This window comes from Columba livia, chromosome 1, assembly GCF_036013475.1.
Source record: "Columba livia isolate bColLiv1 breed racing homer chromosome 1, bColLiv1.pat.W.v2, whole genome shotgun sequence".
Classification (NCBI taxonomy): Eukaryota; Metazoa; Chordata; class Aves; order Columbiformes; family Columbidae; genus Columba; species Columba livia.
In genome coordinates this window covers 90383953-90400734 of record NC_088602.1, presented here as the reverse complement: position 1 = coordinate 90400734, position 16782 = coordinate 90383953, and the positions used below count along the sequence as shown (strand labels likewise).

General features: G+C 40.5%; 1 protein-coding gene across 3 annotated transcripts; it reads left to right on the top strand.

Moving 5' to 3' along the window:
• Positions 1–4472: 4472 nt before the first annotated feature.
• On the top strand, positions 4473–15531 carry CCT8 (chaperonin containing TCP1 subunit 8). 3 transcript variants are annotated; one of them, XM_065065927.1, is made up of 16 exons: positions 4537–4770; positions 6419–6509; positions 7170–7249; positions 8439–8588; positions 8862–9042; positions 9724–9785; positions 10438–10575; positions 10994–11172; positions 12133–12199; positions 12280–12367; positions 12478–12593; positions 13121–13192; positions 13421–13585; positions 14004–14123; positions 14531–14629; positions 15299–15531. In XM_065065927.1, the coding sequence occupies exons 1-15, from the start codon at positions 4711–4713 to the stop codon at positions 14621–14623; spliced, it is 1662 nt and encodes a 553-aa protein (XP_064921999.1). In that variant the 5' UTR covers positions 4537–4710; the 3' UTR covers positions 14624–14629; positions 15299–15531. The 3 variants fall into 3 exon arrangements, with proteins under 3 accessions (XP_064921989.1, XP_064921999.1, XP_064921982.1); XM_065065910.1 differs by having other exon boundaries at positions 4561–4770; positions 14531–14654; XM_065065917.1 differs by lacking the exon at positions 14531–14629 and having other exon boundaries at positions 4473–4770.
• Positions 15532–16782: the final 1251 nt, after the last annotated feature.

Sequence of the window (16782 nt, the reverse complement as noted above, 5' to 3'; positions counted from 1 at the left end):
ATTTTCAAACAATTTAATCTACTGATCCCATGCAAAGGCAACACTCCTCTTAAATCCCCAGACATGCTTTCCAGTGACTCAAGCTAACTGGATTATCTATACCAGAAAGCATATACACTGAGGTAAGAATAAACAAATGATAAGGAAATCTTGCTTTCCTGTCTGGCTCGCAAACCTCTGCACCGGCAAGCAAGATAAGCCCAGGATGAGGGTAGCGTTTAACCCAGGAGCTGTGGACCAATGACCTAAAGAGTACTTAGTTGATTAGAAGTACTCTAGTTGATTAGAGTGCTTCTTCTCATTATGTCACAAGTGAGATAAGCACAGTCTGGGAAAAGCTGATGTGACTGCTGCTGCTGTTACTAAGATAATTATGTTGACCCTGAATCTTCAGCCCTATGTGGTTCACAGTTCTCTGTTTCAGGTATAAGCATGATAAGCAAACTAGGTATGGTCCTCGGGCTTCCCTCAACATGCCACTCACATTTTTTCATTGGCCAGATGTAAGTGTCATTGGAAAATCACAGTCAGACGTTATTATCACAAATTAATCAGATACTTTTCTGTCCCTTGCTTTCCAGTTGCTCAGGTTCCCACTGCTGGATAAGCAAGTAGAAATTAACATTCTGTCCTTTTGATGAACTTCCCAAGATCTTGTTAAAATTTTACCATCCTAAAATTTGACAAACATGTGTCTACAGATAAGCTGGGGATTTCCACATGTACATTAATAGTTTTTGGCTGGTGAAAGGGCAGCCAACTGCCAATAGCCAACCCTCTGACCTTTGGATGGTCTTTTAGCATGGCAATGTCTGTGCAGAATATAAATGGTATAGATGAGTAACTAAAAAAAGATCAAGGCCAAGTCAAAGTCGTGATTAGACAGCAAGTCCCAAACAACTGATTGTAACAGAGAGGTGGTTTTGCGATAGTTTAATACAGGTTAATATATATGTATATTGCATATATTCATAATCACAAATGTACATATATATCTTTATTGGAATTCTGGCTTTAAAAAAAGTAGCTAGCATAACCTTCAATAAAAGCACTGTACCAACAGAGCAGTTCCAGAAATATTTGAAGACAGTATAAGGCAGCACTGCTGCAGAGAGGATCCATCTCTCCTTGTGCCAGCCCAGGGCCTTGCACAGCCATGCAGTGAGCAGGAAAGCTGAAAGCTGGCCAGGAGTCTTTTGGGTTAGTCTTAATGCAGATCAGTTCCCTAATCTGATTCATCAGATGGGTGCACAAATGTTTGGCAAGAGAGGATTTGAGAGAATGGGAAGGAGAATGCAGAGGTGAAACATTCAGACAGAGATGGGACTGCCTTTGTGGCCATTGTCCTTGCTAAAAATGCTAGACCTGGAAAATGGAATCATTGAGCAACACTGACTTTATGAGTCTGCAATATTATGAGTAGAAACAAACATGGGTAAATTTACTTCTTCAGGCAAAAGCAACACTTAGGAAGTAAGCCTAAACTGGAGTGAACTGGACAGCTGAAGTGCTGAATAAGAAGTACTGAGTCTTTCACCTCCAAGTTGCTTATTTTACCTGAGCAGAGTTGACCTAACAAGAAGTGCAACGCACTGCTGCAATAGTTACTGTTGGCTGGCATGAGCTGACTTTGCTTTTTGCTGTATGTCCAACACTGTAGAAGCTACCTTTCCTGTATAGAGTCACTTGAGAGACTAATTAAATAACAGCATTTTAATTACTGAAGACTCAGAAAGGGAATGTCAGTTTCTTAGTAAGATGAATGCTCACAAGGTTAACATGCCACATTTCCAGGCAATAATAACCCTTGATTTAATTTCTGAGCTAACATTTACTAAGGTTCTGACCAAGCGAGTGCTTTGGAGAGGACACCCTGGAAAGTCGGAGAACAGAGTTCAGAAGTTATGAAAAGATAAATATTCAGCCTTTCTTGTTATGGAATGGTTACAATTAATGTAAGCTTGAGAAGTGTTTATAACAGTAAAATCCCATTTTTTTTAGCATCCTACACACTACTGACTTGATTGCTCTGATATTCGTCTTGATGAAAAACAAGGAAAAAGAATAACACCAATGTACACCAATGAGCTCAGAAATATTTTTTAATAAAAAGCAGTAGTGTTTCAGGCATCATAATTTAAGACCAGGTTAGCAATACTCCCAGCAAAGAAGAGGCTGTCTTCCTGGCTGAAGACTGCAAATTTTCCAGGAAGCAATTTCATATTTAACCATTTTACTCCCTATCTGGAAAAAAACACACTCATGTTAAGTCCTGCAACAATGAAGTACCTGATGATGGCACCGAGAATGTAAAATATATGGTAAAAAAGTGCTGAATCACTAGCAACTTGCCTGAGGTCTTGCAGGGTATTAGTCTCAGAGAACTGAAACACATCCTGCAGTTACTAATCAGCAATCTAACCACTTGAACCATCTTTCCTCTCTGCCCTAAAAGGAATATCTATGATAACAATGCTTTCAACTATTGATACAACGCATGTGACTTCATGCTCATGACTATGAAAAGTCTTCTTCATCAGTTTAGGTGTAGGTACCTCCTCTGATCTCCATGGCTAACAAACACAGAATCACAGAATGTTAGGGATTGGAAGGGACCTCAAAAGATCATTTAGTCCAATCCCCCTACTGGAGCAGGAACACCCAGATGAGCCTACACAGGAATGTGTCCTGGCGGGTTTTGAATGTCTCCAGAGAAGGAAACTCCACAACTCCGCTGGGCAGCCTGTTCCAGTGCTCTGTACCCTCACTGAGAAGAAGTTTATTCTCACATTTAAGTGGAACCTCTTGTATTCTAGTTTGAACCCATTACCCCTTGTCCTATCATTGGTTGTCACCAAGAAGAGACCGGCTACATCCTCGTGACGCTCACCCTTTATATATCTATAAACATTCATGAGGTCACCCCTCAGTCTCCTCCAAGCTCCAGAGCCGCAGCTCCCTCAGCCTTTCCTCACACAGGAGATGCTCCACTCCCTTAATCATCTTTGTTGCCCTGTGCTGGACTCTCTCCAGATAGATTACAGAAGTTGTTTATAAACTACAGTTTCTGGTATCTTTGCTGTAGAACAGGACAGACATTTCCTTCTTTCCTGGTTGCACTGTGGTGCAGATACATTGGAAGAGAGTAAAGAGAGATAAATGGGGTTATGCCCCTTTCACAAACCCCAGCACTTCCTTTTGGCAGTGCTCACACTCCGTGGTCATGATAGGCAGGACTGAAGAGCTTACCTCTTCTGCTTCAACTGGTATCTACCTCTAAGTACTTCTAGCAAATCTGCATACAGATTTTTTGAAGTTCACTCATAGGGTGCTTTATGTAGTTTTGTTTTCTACCACCACTCTTTTTTACAGTGTCATGATGTGTTACAGGTTAAAACCAATTGAATTTTAAGGACCATGGGATGGCAAAACTAACTCAAGCATGTCCTCTTCAGGTTGCTTACCCAACACATATTGAGTAATTTAATTAACCTTGCAGGTGGCCTATTTGTGATGCAGAGGTGGAGCAACAGTCTCTGTTGGGTTACAGGCTCAGACACAGCAGTATTATTACTTATGCCTTGAGGCTCTTGTCTTGAAACAGTATGATTGATTCTGTGTGGCACATCAGCAAAGTTAATAAGACTTATCAAACCTAAAGCAGCTCCATATACAAGCAGCTCCACTGCCACCTAACTGGACATCAGCTACTTGTAGACATGTCAGGGTGAGCCTCCAGAGTACTCTTCAGCATGTCTTGTAGCATGCATATGATCTGGGATTACCCTGAATAAGAAGGTTTTGGCTGTATTTAGTTTTCCTATCAATACATTTTGATTCCATTTGAACAAGTCAGGTATGTACTAAGCCAAATACTCAACTGGAGTTTGCAAAGTTTTATGACCAGTTTTTGCCATCGGTGTCAATGAAGGCTCTTAGCTGTTTCTGGGACAAGTATCTCTACCTGTACTCAGAAAAATGCCTGGGAGACAGTATGCTGAACTCCACAGTGAAAGAGAGACTGGAAGAGCCAACATCACCCACCACGATACCATGCATCACTTTAATACATGGACAGTATTTCCTAGGAAAGAACACCACCACTTGGCACTGCTGACAAGAAGAGGTAGCGAGTTACTGACAGCACAATGAATTGAGCAATGCTGCCTTACCTATTTCAGAAAAACATGAGCTGGGCTCTTTTCCTTTCAATAGATGACATAAATGTTACACAAGTACTGGAAAAGTGAGATAAACCATCGACTTAGGTTGGTTTCCTTTACCCAAAGGAAAACACACAGCCACAGGGCAAGCCAGTCATCTCTCGAGTCAGCAGCCTCTACACGCTGCCCGTTCTACCGAGCTCCATTCTCTTTTAGACGCTCAGAAGCCTCCATCCGGCGTTCGGCCGGGCCGAGCCAGTCCTGCCAGGACACACGTCAGGCGGGATGGTGTGGTAGGGAGGCAGCTTTCAGGAAACTTCCGACTGAGGAGCGGGCTCGGCCTGAGCCGAGCGCCACACACCGTCAGCTCTGGGGAGAAGCAGCAACCGCGCCCCCGCCTCCTCACCACTCTCCGCCCCGCCATCGACACTCCCTGGGCGCAACTCGTCCTGCCTGCGAGCAGCCCGGCTGTCCCAGCGCGCCTGCGCGGTCCCTCTCTCCCGTCGTCCCCCGTTGCGCCGCGGTGCCCGGCAGGAGAGGAGCGGAGATGGCGCTGCACGTCCCCAAGGCCCCGGGCTTTGCCCAGATGCTCAAGGAGGGGGCGAAGGTGAGGGCGGCGCCGGGCGAGCCGGCGCTGTTCACTCAGGAGGATGGGGGCGGGGGAGTCTTATCGTGGCGGCGCGGGGAAGGTTCTGGAAGGCCGGTGGGGTCCGGCAGCTCCACGCGTCCCGCGGGGCGGGGACCTGGGGGGGCTCCGAGCTTCCCTCCCGCCTTCCGTCCCCTCGGCGGCCGTTGCGGGGGCGGAGACCCGCCTCGCGCCGCCGCTCGGCGCGCGGGCACGGGGCGGCGGAGGGAGGAGGGCGGCGCCCGGCGCACGCGGCCTTCGAGAAAGCTCTGCCGGGCCCGGCATCCCTGCCCTGCCCCTCCCGGCTCCCGCTTCGGCGTCCCGCCGCCTCGGGGACGCTCGGTGGGTTCCCGCTGCCTGGCGGGGCGGGAGCATGTGTGCCGGCCAGCAGCCCGGGCGGCGGTGAGCTCTGGCGGGCTGCGTGGCCGAGCCGCGCCTCGGCTGTGGCGGCGGCGCCGGGGCGGCCTTGTGTGTCGGGAGCTTTTGTGGGTAGTGGTCGGCGAGCTGGCACCGGGCTCTGTGGAGCTGGCTTTTCAGAAGTGACCCGCTCGTTACGTACATTCATCGACTCTTTTTTTTTTCCTCTTTTTTTTTTTTCTCTCCTGTTACAGTGCCCATAAGAAAAGCACCTTTGTCATTATTATAGAGTAACGGGGTATTTTCCATATATTCCCTTTTCATAAATCCCTTCTCATTGTATTTAACGTTAATATATCAGAGATTTTGGTGGTACTCAAGGACCGTGCCTGATAAAGCAGAAGCTTTCTTTGAATAAGCAGGCAGAAAGCAAGCAGGATTTTCTTTTCATTGTGAGGGAAAATAAAAAGAGAAAGCTTCTATTTGCAGTTGCTTAATGAATAGGAAAGTGAAGTTAGCAACTCAGAAAGCCCTCTATTTTTCATTTCAGAGTCGGCCTTGAAGACAAAGAATGGCATATGTGAAGGGCAGGGGGAGAGCAGGGAAACAAAGTTGCTTAGGTGCTGGTTTCTAATAGAAAAATCAAGGCCAGAATACCAAAAGGTGTCTTTTACAAAACAAGGAGGCAGCTGGTATTCTGAGTTACTTGTTTTATATTTAGAGAGTAAATATTACTAGTACTTCTGTCCCTTCTTGTACAGGCAACACAGTACATTTTACTCTGCTCTTAAGGCCCTTTCTAGGGATCCCCCCTTAAGGTTTCCAAACTGAAGCCAGGCTGATTGGCTTCTCAAACACAAATATTTTGTGAGTCATCCTGCTTCTGAATTTTCCAACCACATGTTTCAATGTAGAACTGAATTAAATTATATTTGTGTTAAATTATTTTCTGTTTCCCTTTGACATGTGACTAACTCTTTTCGAAAGACTTAAGAGATACAAACTGTAGTGAAAACAGAGTCACTGTTCAAATTTTCTGTTCAGAAACTTAGTGTGCATGCTGAGCTGCCTAGTTAGTATACAGTAGTTCTTAAAGTCTGTGGGTAAGGTTTGGTTTCTGATAAACTTTAAGTGAATTACCAATCTAAATTAATCAAGAACTGTCACAAACTCAATAGATCGTTGCTGCTTTGATGAGAAATGACAAGTTCGTACATTTTTTTTTTTTTTCTCCTAGAAAGCTAAATTCTGAACAGACCGTTTTTCTTTTTAGCATTATTCAGGACTAGAAGAAGCTGTCTATAGGAACATCCAAGCATGCAAAGAACTTGCTCAAACCACCCGTACAGCTTATGGACCAAATGGTAAATAAATCTTGTATTGTATTGTAAGTAATATTGTAATATTGTTAATCTTGTATTGTATTATAAATCTTGTAAAGTGTTGTAGTATTTTTGAGCAAAATGTTATGTTTGAAGGCTAAAGCTACCTCAACAGAACAATGATTGTTTGTTTCTTGAGCGAACACATAGGACTTGCTCTAGAAATTGAACTGTAGTCTTTGTGGCTACACAGCTCAGACTTTGCTTGGATAACTCTTAAGCTATGCACAATATACTTGCCTTTGCCAGGTTTTTGTACCAGTTACTATGTCCTCTTTGCTCTCTTACTGCTATGTGGATGACCTACAAAAATTCAAGACAGTGTCTTGGTAGATAGTCTTAATGAACATAACCATACCATGTCCAGTCAGATATACCAAAGCAAAAGGTGTTTTCCGCTGTTGATTAATTAAATGAATGTACTAATATTTCTGAAGAGAAAACTGCCTATTTAGAAACTATTGATTTGTCCTTAATGTAACACACTTCCAAGTGTTATTTCACAAAAATCTTTTAGGTTCTTAAATTATAAGTAGGGCTAATGTTTTAATTTGTAGGATATACCTGAAAGTTATGAAACAGTATCTGTGTAAAGAATTATGTTTGCCTAATGAATAATTTTATTTTTTCTTTCCCTGTTAGGAATGAACAAAATGGTTATCAATCATTTGGAGAAACTTTTTGTTACGAATGATGCTGCTACTATCTTGAGAGAGCTGGAGGTAAGTTTTCTTGCTTCAGAAGATGTCACTCATGAGCTAGTGTTTCTGTTCACGGGCTGCTATAATTCTGAATGTTAATAAGGAAATACATGTCACCCTGCCAGATGGTTTATGTATGTCATTTTGTAAGTCATTTACATTTTTTCCTGGATTTAAGTAAAGTCAATGGGCTATAATCCACAGTGAGGAATAGGACTCTTTTGTAAAGCAGCATTAAGTAGTTGCAGGAGATGCTTAATAATTGCCTACTTTTTTTTCCTCTTAGACCAGTGTAGATTTAGAGGAGGTTATGTCTAGACAATATAGGGTTTGGAAAACTCTGAATGAAATAGCTGTTGTCTTAATCTCCCAGGGCTGGTGGTTGCCATGTTCTCCTGTCTGCTTAGACTATGTTAATTGGATTATAGAAGCTGAGGATACAGCAGCATCCTGCTGTGAATACAGTAAAATTGTGAAAAGACTGACCTGTTCTACCTTTTTCTCTTATTATCAAATCATATTTGTATCACAACATAAAAGATATTTTACTGAATTCTATACTTACTGATAGAAATTGTATAAATATTAAGTATTTCCTTAATGTGTTGTGTTAGTGCTTGTAAGTAGAACAACTGTGGAAGTCTCAGTTCTGTTTTCAAAAAAATAATCGGACTAGTTACTTAGTCTAATGAGTTGTGCATGTTACTTTCCGGGACAAAAGGACAGCCACTGTAATTCTATTAAAGAATATAGTACTTTTATTGCATTTCCTTGAAAGAATGGGAAAGCAGTATGACCTTTAAGCAGGTAAAAACCCTAGAATTAAAATGTAATTTAGACATCTACTTGACGTGTTACATGTATGAATTCAGCTTGAAGATCTAAACTTCAGGCTACTTTCCTGTTGCATACCTTGATTGTGAAGCCACTGCATCCTATAAAAATAGAATAGAACTGATGTCAGGGATGTCTAATTCATGTTCTAGGGGAAATGTTCCATTCTTAGATATTTTCTTCCGTATGTTTGTACTTCTGCTTATCAGGGAAGTCAGCCAATTAAGATAATCTGCACTGTTTTATTTTGCTCTTCCGCACATTTTTAGTATCTTTACGTAGTTTGAATGAGGGAGCTGATGCTGGATCACAGAAAAACCTGGAGCTGTAGTCTAAGTGGGATGTTAATAACTAAGATGTGTAACTTCTTGTAAAGGTCCAGCATCCTGCTGCAAAAATGCTTGTGATGGCTTCCCACATGCAAGAGCAAGAAGTTGGAGATGGAACAAACTTTGTCCTTGTTTTTGCTGGAGTTCTTCTGGAGATGGCAGAAGACCTTCTGAGGATGGGGTTGTCCGTCTCAGAGGCAAGTTATATTGTTATTTAGAATTCACACGGCTTGAAATCAGATTTTTGTTGGTCAGAATTCTTGGATCATAATACTGCGAATCGTCTGCTTCCTTCTGAACGAATTATTTTGATAGAGGTGTATGAAGAATGGTATATGTTTTGCTGCTTGTGATTGCTTCCCTTGTAAGGTTTTGCCTTTGGTAATGTTTATGGCCCTTTGAAAAGAAGATAGAAGCAGTATGAATGCATAGTGAAGTGAAGTAGTGAATATTTATTGTTTGCCACACAGGTGATTGAAGGCTATGAAAAGGCTTGCAAGAAGGCCCTAGAAATTCTGCCAGACTTGGTGTGCTGTTCTGCAAAGAACCTTCGAGATGTTGAAGAAGTGGCATCTTTGTTGCGCACTTCAGTGATGAGCAAACAATATGGCAATGAACAGTTTTTAGCAAAGCTTATTGCTCAGGCCTGTGGTAAGTGGACAAGAGCAGATGTGAGCATACGTCTAAAAAACTTGAGGAAGTTTGCTTATCGTCATTAATAGTGTCTTTGCATAAGATAAAAGCTATGGTTAGTTTATCAGGTTGAATTGGATGGAATACTTTATCCTCTGAAATCAGTACTATCTGCTTTCTTGTGTTGAACTCTGTATTGGCATTGTGCCTCAGAAAAGGTCTGTGTTTTGTACTAAATGTTTATAGAAATAGCTGTCTAGTCTTTTTAAAGCAGAAATCTGTCTTCCTCTTTTTTATCATTAGGAAGATATATTAGACTTCAGACAAGCTGTCACTGTTCTCAGTCACAGAAAAATGGAAGCAAGACTGTAGTTGTTGTTACTTTCTCACTTTAGATGTCCAAGAAGAAACTTTCATGTCTAGTTTAAGTGTTTACTCCACTTTTGAATGTGTGTGTGAAAATGAGTATTTGGACTTAACTGAGCAGCCTAAATAGATGTTACTTTCTGATTACTATGTTGTAAATGCAAAATTTCTGTTTCTTTTGATGATTTCTGTTTCTTTTAATTGCCTTAAACTTAGGCAGGCATCTCAAACCACTGAACTGTAGTACTTCAGAAAAACTCCAGGCATTATTTATGGTTTCATTGTTCTACTTCATTCATTAAGCAACACAAATTCTTTTTGTTTTCCACACAGTTTCTATTCTTCCTGATTCTGGTCATTTCAATGTTGATAACATCAGAGTGTGCAAAATTGTGGTAAGTTGGAAGTAGCTAGCTTTACTGTATTGTGAAGTTAAACAGTTTAATGAAAGTTTTTATATCTTTGAAAGTGCATTTTCTATGCTAATCTCTGTTGTGTTGTGGCATGCATAATAAGTTTTGGAAAAGTAGCAGCTTTCAGAACGAAATTAATTAACGTTGAAAGTTTATACTTAGTCAATTACATTAACTTAATTATACGCAAGGATTTCAATTGCATTTTTATTGTAGAAGTACTCACAAGATTAGGCTAAAATGCAGGCTGGCAGAAACATAGTGATCTAATCTTGTATTCTTTTTGTCAATGGGATTAGGTCTCAGTGTGGTATGTAGGACTGGAGCAAGCTTGTATCTACTATGAATTTCCCTGTGTTTTTTTCCTTGCTAATAAATATGTAATAAGTTGAGCAAGAAAATGAATGTCACAGGCCATAAGCTAGACCACCAACTAATCTTAAAATGGGAACATGTAAGACAATGTTTGATGTTTCTAAATCAGCTTAAGTCTTGTTTCTTTGGGCTGCAATGAAAACTTAGGTTGCTACATTCAGATCAAGGTAAAGACCGCTTTTCATAAAGGGTGGTGCAGCTTTCTGACAATAAATGATCAATAATACAACCTTGCCTCATTCCATTTCTTTCCTTTCAGGGTGCTGGTATCTCTGCTTCCTCAGTACTGCATGGCATGGTTTTTAAAAAAGAAACTGAAGGAGATGTTACTTCTGTCAAAGATGCAAAAATAGCTGTGTATTCCTGCCCTTTTGATGGCATGATAACTGAAACTAAGGTATGTAAAAGCTCAAAACGAGTTAGATATCTATTTATGCTTATGTGCTCTTATTTTTAGACTTAACTATAAATATTCTTGACACTTGGTGATTGAGATATTTTTGTTAATATTGAGTTCATTAGTTTAAAAAAGTTCATAGAAAATGTCTGAACCTAATTTTGCTTTACAAGGTTCTTGGGAGTAGGGAGTTGTTGGTTTTGTTGGGTTATTTAAACCCAACTAGGTGCTGGACTGTTTAAATGTCAAGGTTGTCTAGAAATACTAGAATTGCCCCATTTTTTACTTGTTTTACACCATTGCCTGGAAAAGGTGGCAGCATAGTAAAACATTCTAGGTTGGAAGACAAAGTGGTTTGTCAGAAACTTTTTGGCCTGTAGTTAAAGCTGAATTGATAACAGTGTATATGTTTTACTAGGGTACCGTGCTTATAAAGAATGCTGAAGAACTGATGAATTTCAGTAAGGGAGAAGAAAATTTAATGGATTTGCAAGTCAAAGCTATTGCTGATAGCGGTGCAAATGTAGTAGTAACAGGTGGCAAAGTGGCAGACATGGCACTTCATTATGCCAACAAATACAATCTTATGTTAGTCAGGTAAGTGCTAGAAGAACATAAAAACGTTTGATTTACCAGGTTTATGGAATGTATTTACCATATTGTCTTTTGCCTCTCAAATAAATGAGAAACAAAATATTGCAGGCTATTTGTTTTTCTAATATATCTGAACCTTAGCTGCAATTTGATTGTTTTGTAGCTTATGTTTTTTGATGGTATTTTACTTCTGTATGACAGCTAATTGAGGAGTAACTTGTTTATATGGTACTGTTGTTCTCATTTAAGTGCTTTTATAGCACAACTGAAATCAAGAGTATCAAGTTTTATGGATCTAGTGAAGAGGAATGTGGCCTCAGCGGCATATAAGACTCTACCTTGATGGTCCCTCCTGGTCACAGTCCTCATGTGATACTTTAGTAATGATGAGGTACACCTCCATGCATCACTACTGTGTTAATGGATGGAATAATTAATCCTTAATACTTTTCTGTCATTATTGTGGGCCTTAAATCTTCTTATCTATAACTAAACCACTTTTGTATGTGCATGAAATACATTCTGCACAGCATAAAGCCAAATATTACTAGCAGCGTGTCTCACATCTCACAAGTAAGTGGTCTTTTGTTGAAAGCTGTAACTTTATTGGTGGTGGCCAAATAGTTTGAACTTCTGGAAATGGAACATTATACTGTAATCTTTTGTATAACGAAGAAGGATTTTTACAGAGCTGCTGTAAAGATCAATTTAAGTCTTATGCACTAGAAGATGAAGTTTGATAATTTCGATGTATTTGAACTACTTCCCTTGTTTGTAAATTATTGGAAAATAGTCTTTGCATAGCATCCCTGAAAAAGGTGATTATAACTTGAAAAAAATAGATGAGTGTATTTTTTAAGTTGATGCAGTACATTTTGATAGTTGTCCTTAGTTCACAAAATTCTGCAAAGTTAAGACTTACTTGTGTGTGTTAACATTTGTTCTGGAAACTTGTTTTTAAAGGTTGAACTCAAAGTGGGATCTGAGAAGACTCTGCAAAACTGTTGGTGCAACAGCACTACCCAGACTGGTATGGACTTTTCACATGAAGAGCAAAAGGGGGAGAACTGATGAGCAGATTCACCTCTTAACTCTTGTTTTTGTTTCCAGACTCCCCCTACTCTAGAAGAAATGGGTCACTGCAATAGTGTGTATTTATCGGAGGTTGGGGATACACAAGTTGTTGTGTTTAAGCATGGTATGTATGTTCTGTAGAACTCCTAATGCTACTGTTTTAGAAGTACAGTGTTCATATGTGTTTTACATGTTACAAACTTAATTCAGTAATGCACATGCCTGTCTGAACAGAAAAGGAGGATGGTGCCATTTCTACTATACTCATTCGTGGATCTACAGACAATCTGATGGATGACATTGAGAGAGCAGTGGATGATGGTGTCAATACTTTCAAAGTACTCACAAGGGTAAGTAACCAGAACACTTCAGTTACCAAAATTGAGCTACAGATCGGTTTCAGGCAAGACATTAGAAACCACAACAACAAAAAAACTTCACCCACCAAAACAAAGCCCAAGATCTTGTGATAGGTGTTACCATATTAAACTTTGTGTGCAGTTGGTTGTTTTCCTGCATATTTCCCAACCAGTTAATGGAAAATATGAGAAAATCTAGGGATTCTGTTATTGTTAAGCAGAGAGTTGAAATTACTTTTTTCAAAAACACCAAAAAACCTCAGACACAAATCCCACTGCATTATTATTTTGCTTTTAACAAAGGAAGCTGTTTTTCTTCAAAGATATTTGAAATGAATGAGTAAACTCTGGTAATTTTCTCACGTAATGCACGTTGGTTCTGAAGCAGATTCTTAATAAGTCTGTGTGGGGATAAAGTTCTGTTGTGTTCTTCTTGACAGAATGTATAGATTTTAAAAAGTAGAAATGAATATGATGCTTTAAGCAAAACTTTGCATTTTGGGCTGGTCTGTTCACAGGATAAACGTCTTGTTCCTGGAGGTGGCGCAACAGAGATCGAGTTAGCCAAGCAGATCACATCTTATGGAGAGGTACAGCAAATGGGCTTTCGGACTTTCTGTTTTTATATATACACACACATGTATGTACTTAAACATACATGTGACTTACAAAAATATACACATTTTATAACTATAACTATATATATATATATATATATATATGTATTAATGCTGATAAATCAATTAAAAATATGGACAAAAATACCTCCCTATTGTGTGGTTTTTGAAATGCTGCCATGGTTTTCAATTTCACTTCAGACTTGTCCTGGGCTCGACCAGTATGCCATCAAGAAGTTTGCTGAGGCCTTTGAAGCCATTCCTCGAGCACTGGCAGAAAACTCTGGAGTAAAGGCTAATGAGGTCATCTCCAAACTTTATGCTGTGCATCAGGAAGGGAACAAAAATGTTGGATTTGATATTGAGGTAAATAGTCTTTCATGTTATTTGGTGATCTGCAGTAAGGGTTATATTTAATCATACTTCTATCGTTGTGAAGTATTTATAGAGTAATTTAAACTGTTGAAGCTCTGTGTTGCACAGTCTAGAAGAATAACTTCTTAGAATTGTAATGTTGAAGTGTTTTTTTCATCAGCAAGCAATTACTTTCCATGTAGTATAGTGGCCTTATAAGTGAGATTCTGAACTAAGTGACGGAGAGTAAGTTTTGGTAACTACTTACTTTGTCTTCCTGTTAATGGATTAGGAATGAAAGTTTTCTGAACAGAAAAGAGGAGGTCAGAAAAGTGATAATTTGTTTTAAACCTGTGACTTTAAAGCCCAATAACTTGCTAGGTAGAAGCCTGAGAGAGTTTTGAATAAAGTTTTTCTCCCTGTCTGATAGGCTGAAGCTGCTGCTGTGAAGGATATGTTGGAAGCTGGTGTATTAGACACGTACCTTGGAAAATCCTGGGGAATCAAGCTAGCTACAAATGCAGCAGTAACTGTCCTAAGGGTAGATCAGGTAAGTTTACACTTATAATTTGGGTGCTGAACTGAAACCTTTTAACTCAGTGTGCAGAACATGAACGTAAAATACGTGAATCTTCTGGGAAAGCAAGACATAAAAATATGATACGTGAAAATGTGGTTTGTTTATTTCTGAAAGCCAGGAAGTAGTTTCCTCAAGAGCTTGTAATTGGGGATGTTGCCGCCTCCACAGGAGCACTATGAGCAGTTGATACTTAGATCCAGAAAGTTATCCTAAATTTTGTAGGAACAATATTTAACACAAGAAACCTTCTCATCTATTGTTTTTACATGAAAATCCAACTTTTAGGAAAAATGGAGATTGGAATATTAATGACAAAGTTATTTTTATATTTTTGTGGAACTTTAGCAAAAATATATTTGCATGTAAAATTTCTGTAGATTATTATGGCAAAAACAGCAGGCGGTCCAAAAGCCCCTAAGCAACAAGGACATTGGGATAAGGATGACTGGAAAGATGAGCCTGAAAAATAGTGTGCAGTAAGCTCTGTTCTCTAGCAGAGAGGTACCTGTGTGTGAGTGCATGCATGAGCTAATTATTGACCAGCACATGGCAGACTGTATCTTTCCTTGGGACACGTAACACTGCTGTCTTATGTTTGCTAATTGTTACATTTTGTATTTGTGCCTTTGCAAATGAATTCTGCTCCTAAAACCAAATTTTTGTTGGTGACAAGTGCAGTTTTAGTTTTACCTTACTCCTCACTATAGCAAGTGCAGAAAATGAGACTTTAATGTGATAAGACTAGTGGACTTCATGCTTTTAAAGTGTGATATTTAGACTCAGTAATTCAGAACAATAGCTCTGTGAATTCTTCTGCTTCCTGTAGTGTGCATCCTGTAAGCCAGTCACTCATTAGCATATTTAAGCACTCACTTTCTGTAGACTAATTGAAGCCCTAATTTGCATGCAAAAGTGAGGTAAAAGCCCTTTTTTGTGTATCAGGGCTCACCTTCTGCCATTTTCAAGAACAAAATAATTTGTGAATGTCTTAACTAGATGAGTAATAGTATTCACTGGCTTAGATTCAGAGTAGGGAAACTGCATGAAATTAGTGAATGCTGAAAGCATCATATGGTTTTAAGTAAGAGGTGCAGTAATAGTCTGATTCTAACCTTATCTTTTTCTACTTCCCTATTATCTTCAAGATCATTATGGCAAAACCAGCTGGTGGTCCTAAACCTCCATCAGGAAAGAAAGACTGGGATGAAGACCAAAATGATTGAATAATGTAACTGTACTACTTACATGATACAATTATGTGGGTTTTTTAATATTCCAGTTGGAGCCTGTCACAATGTTCTGTTGCCTTTAAGTTATGAGCAGTGTCCAATGGACTGCGGAACTTCAAACACTTAAATAAATGTACTCACTGTTAAAATGTTAATTGTCATTTTATTCAGACTAAGCATGACGTGGTTGGTCCCGGTATGTGAATGTGCGGGTGGGTGAGTGTGGTGGGGTGACCTTGGCTGGCTGCCCCATCTCCCTCCTCACCAGGACGGAGGCAGAACATAAATTGAAAAAGCTGATGGGTTGAGATAAGGATGGGGAGATCACTTTGCAATTATTGTCGCAGGAAAACCAGACTCGATGTGGGGAAAAAGAAAAAAATTATTACCAATTAAAAATAAGAGTTCAAGGGTGAGAAACAAGAACCAAAACAAGAAACAAAACCCACCTTTCTGGTCACCTCCCCTTCTTCCCAGGCCCAGCTGTACCCTTCACTCCCCACTCTGCCTGTTGCTAGAGGATGGGAATGGGGGTTGTGGTTAGTCCATGACAGCTCCTTGCGGCTGCTCCTCCCTGTGGACACTTTTCCCTTCCTTCTCCCACAGGGTGCAGTCCATGAGCTGCTAGATGTGAGGATCCTCTGCATAGGTTACAGTCCTTCAGGAAGAACTGCTCCTGTGTGGTTCTCTGTGGGCTGCAGTTTTTGGCAGGGAGACCTGTTCCAGTCTGAGTTCCTCGCTGGAGGCTGCAGCTTCCTCCAAGGCACACCTCCATCTGCTCTGGCCTGGGGGCCTCCACAGCTGCAGTGTGAAGGTCTTCTCCATGAGCTGCAGGGGACAAACAACATGCTTTCTCCAGGGGATCGCTGCAGCTACTCCTCTCACCTGGGTGCTTGCAGAGCTGTTGCTCACGCTTTTCCCCTCACTGGTGGGCAGCATTTTGTCCTTTGTCAGGCTTTCCCCAAGGTGCTACGTCTTGTCTGCAGTGCTCAGCCCTAAGGTGTGGGTCCACTGGAACCAGCTCTGTCTAGCAGCACATGCCTGACCACTCCTCACAGAGGGCCCTGCAGCCCACCCCATCATCTTGACACCTACACCCAGTGCAGTGGATGAGGGAGCCTGACTATGCACCCCACTGCAGGGAGCTCGTAACTTCAGGGAGGCATCATTTATAATCGTATTCCTTACACAATATTTGAGTGTAAAAAGTCGAATGAGCAGTGAAATAATTCAAGTATGGCAGCAGGTCTGTGGCCCATGCCTACGCTCATTTTTGTTACGCACACCGATTTTAGCCTTAATCTTAAAAGAGTCTCCACACTCTCAAAATGGCAGCCTGACAGCGACAAACTGCACCTCATTCTAATGGCCTTAAAAATAAATGCTGAGCAGTGAGAGCT

Coding starts and splice junctions, on each gene's coding strand:
- CCT8 (XM_065065927.1), top strand. CDS start 4,711: ATGGCGCTGCACGTCCCCAAGGCCCCGGGCTTTGCCCAGATGCTCAAG. Junction 12,368..12,477: donor AGTTGTTGTGTTTAAGCATG/GTATGTATGTTC, acceptor CTGTCTGAACAG/AAAAGGAGGATGGTGCCATT. Junction 12,594..13,120: donor CTTTCAAAGTACTCACAAGG/GTAAGTAACCAG, acceptor GTCTGTTCACAG/GATAAACGTCTTGTTCCTGG.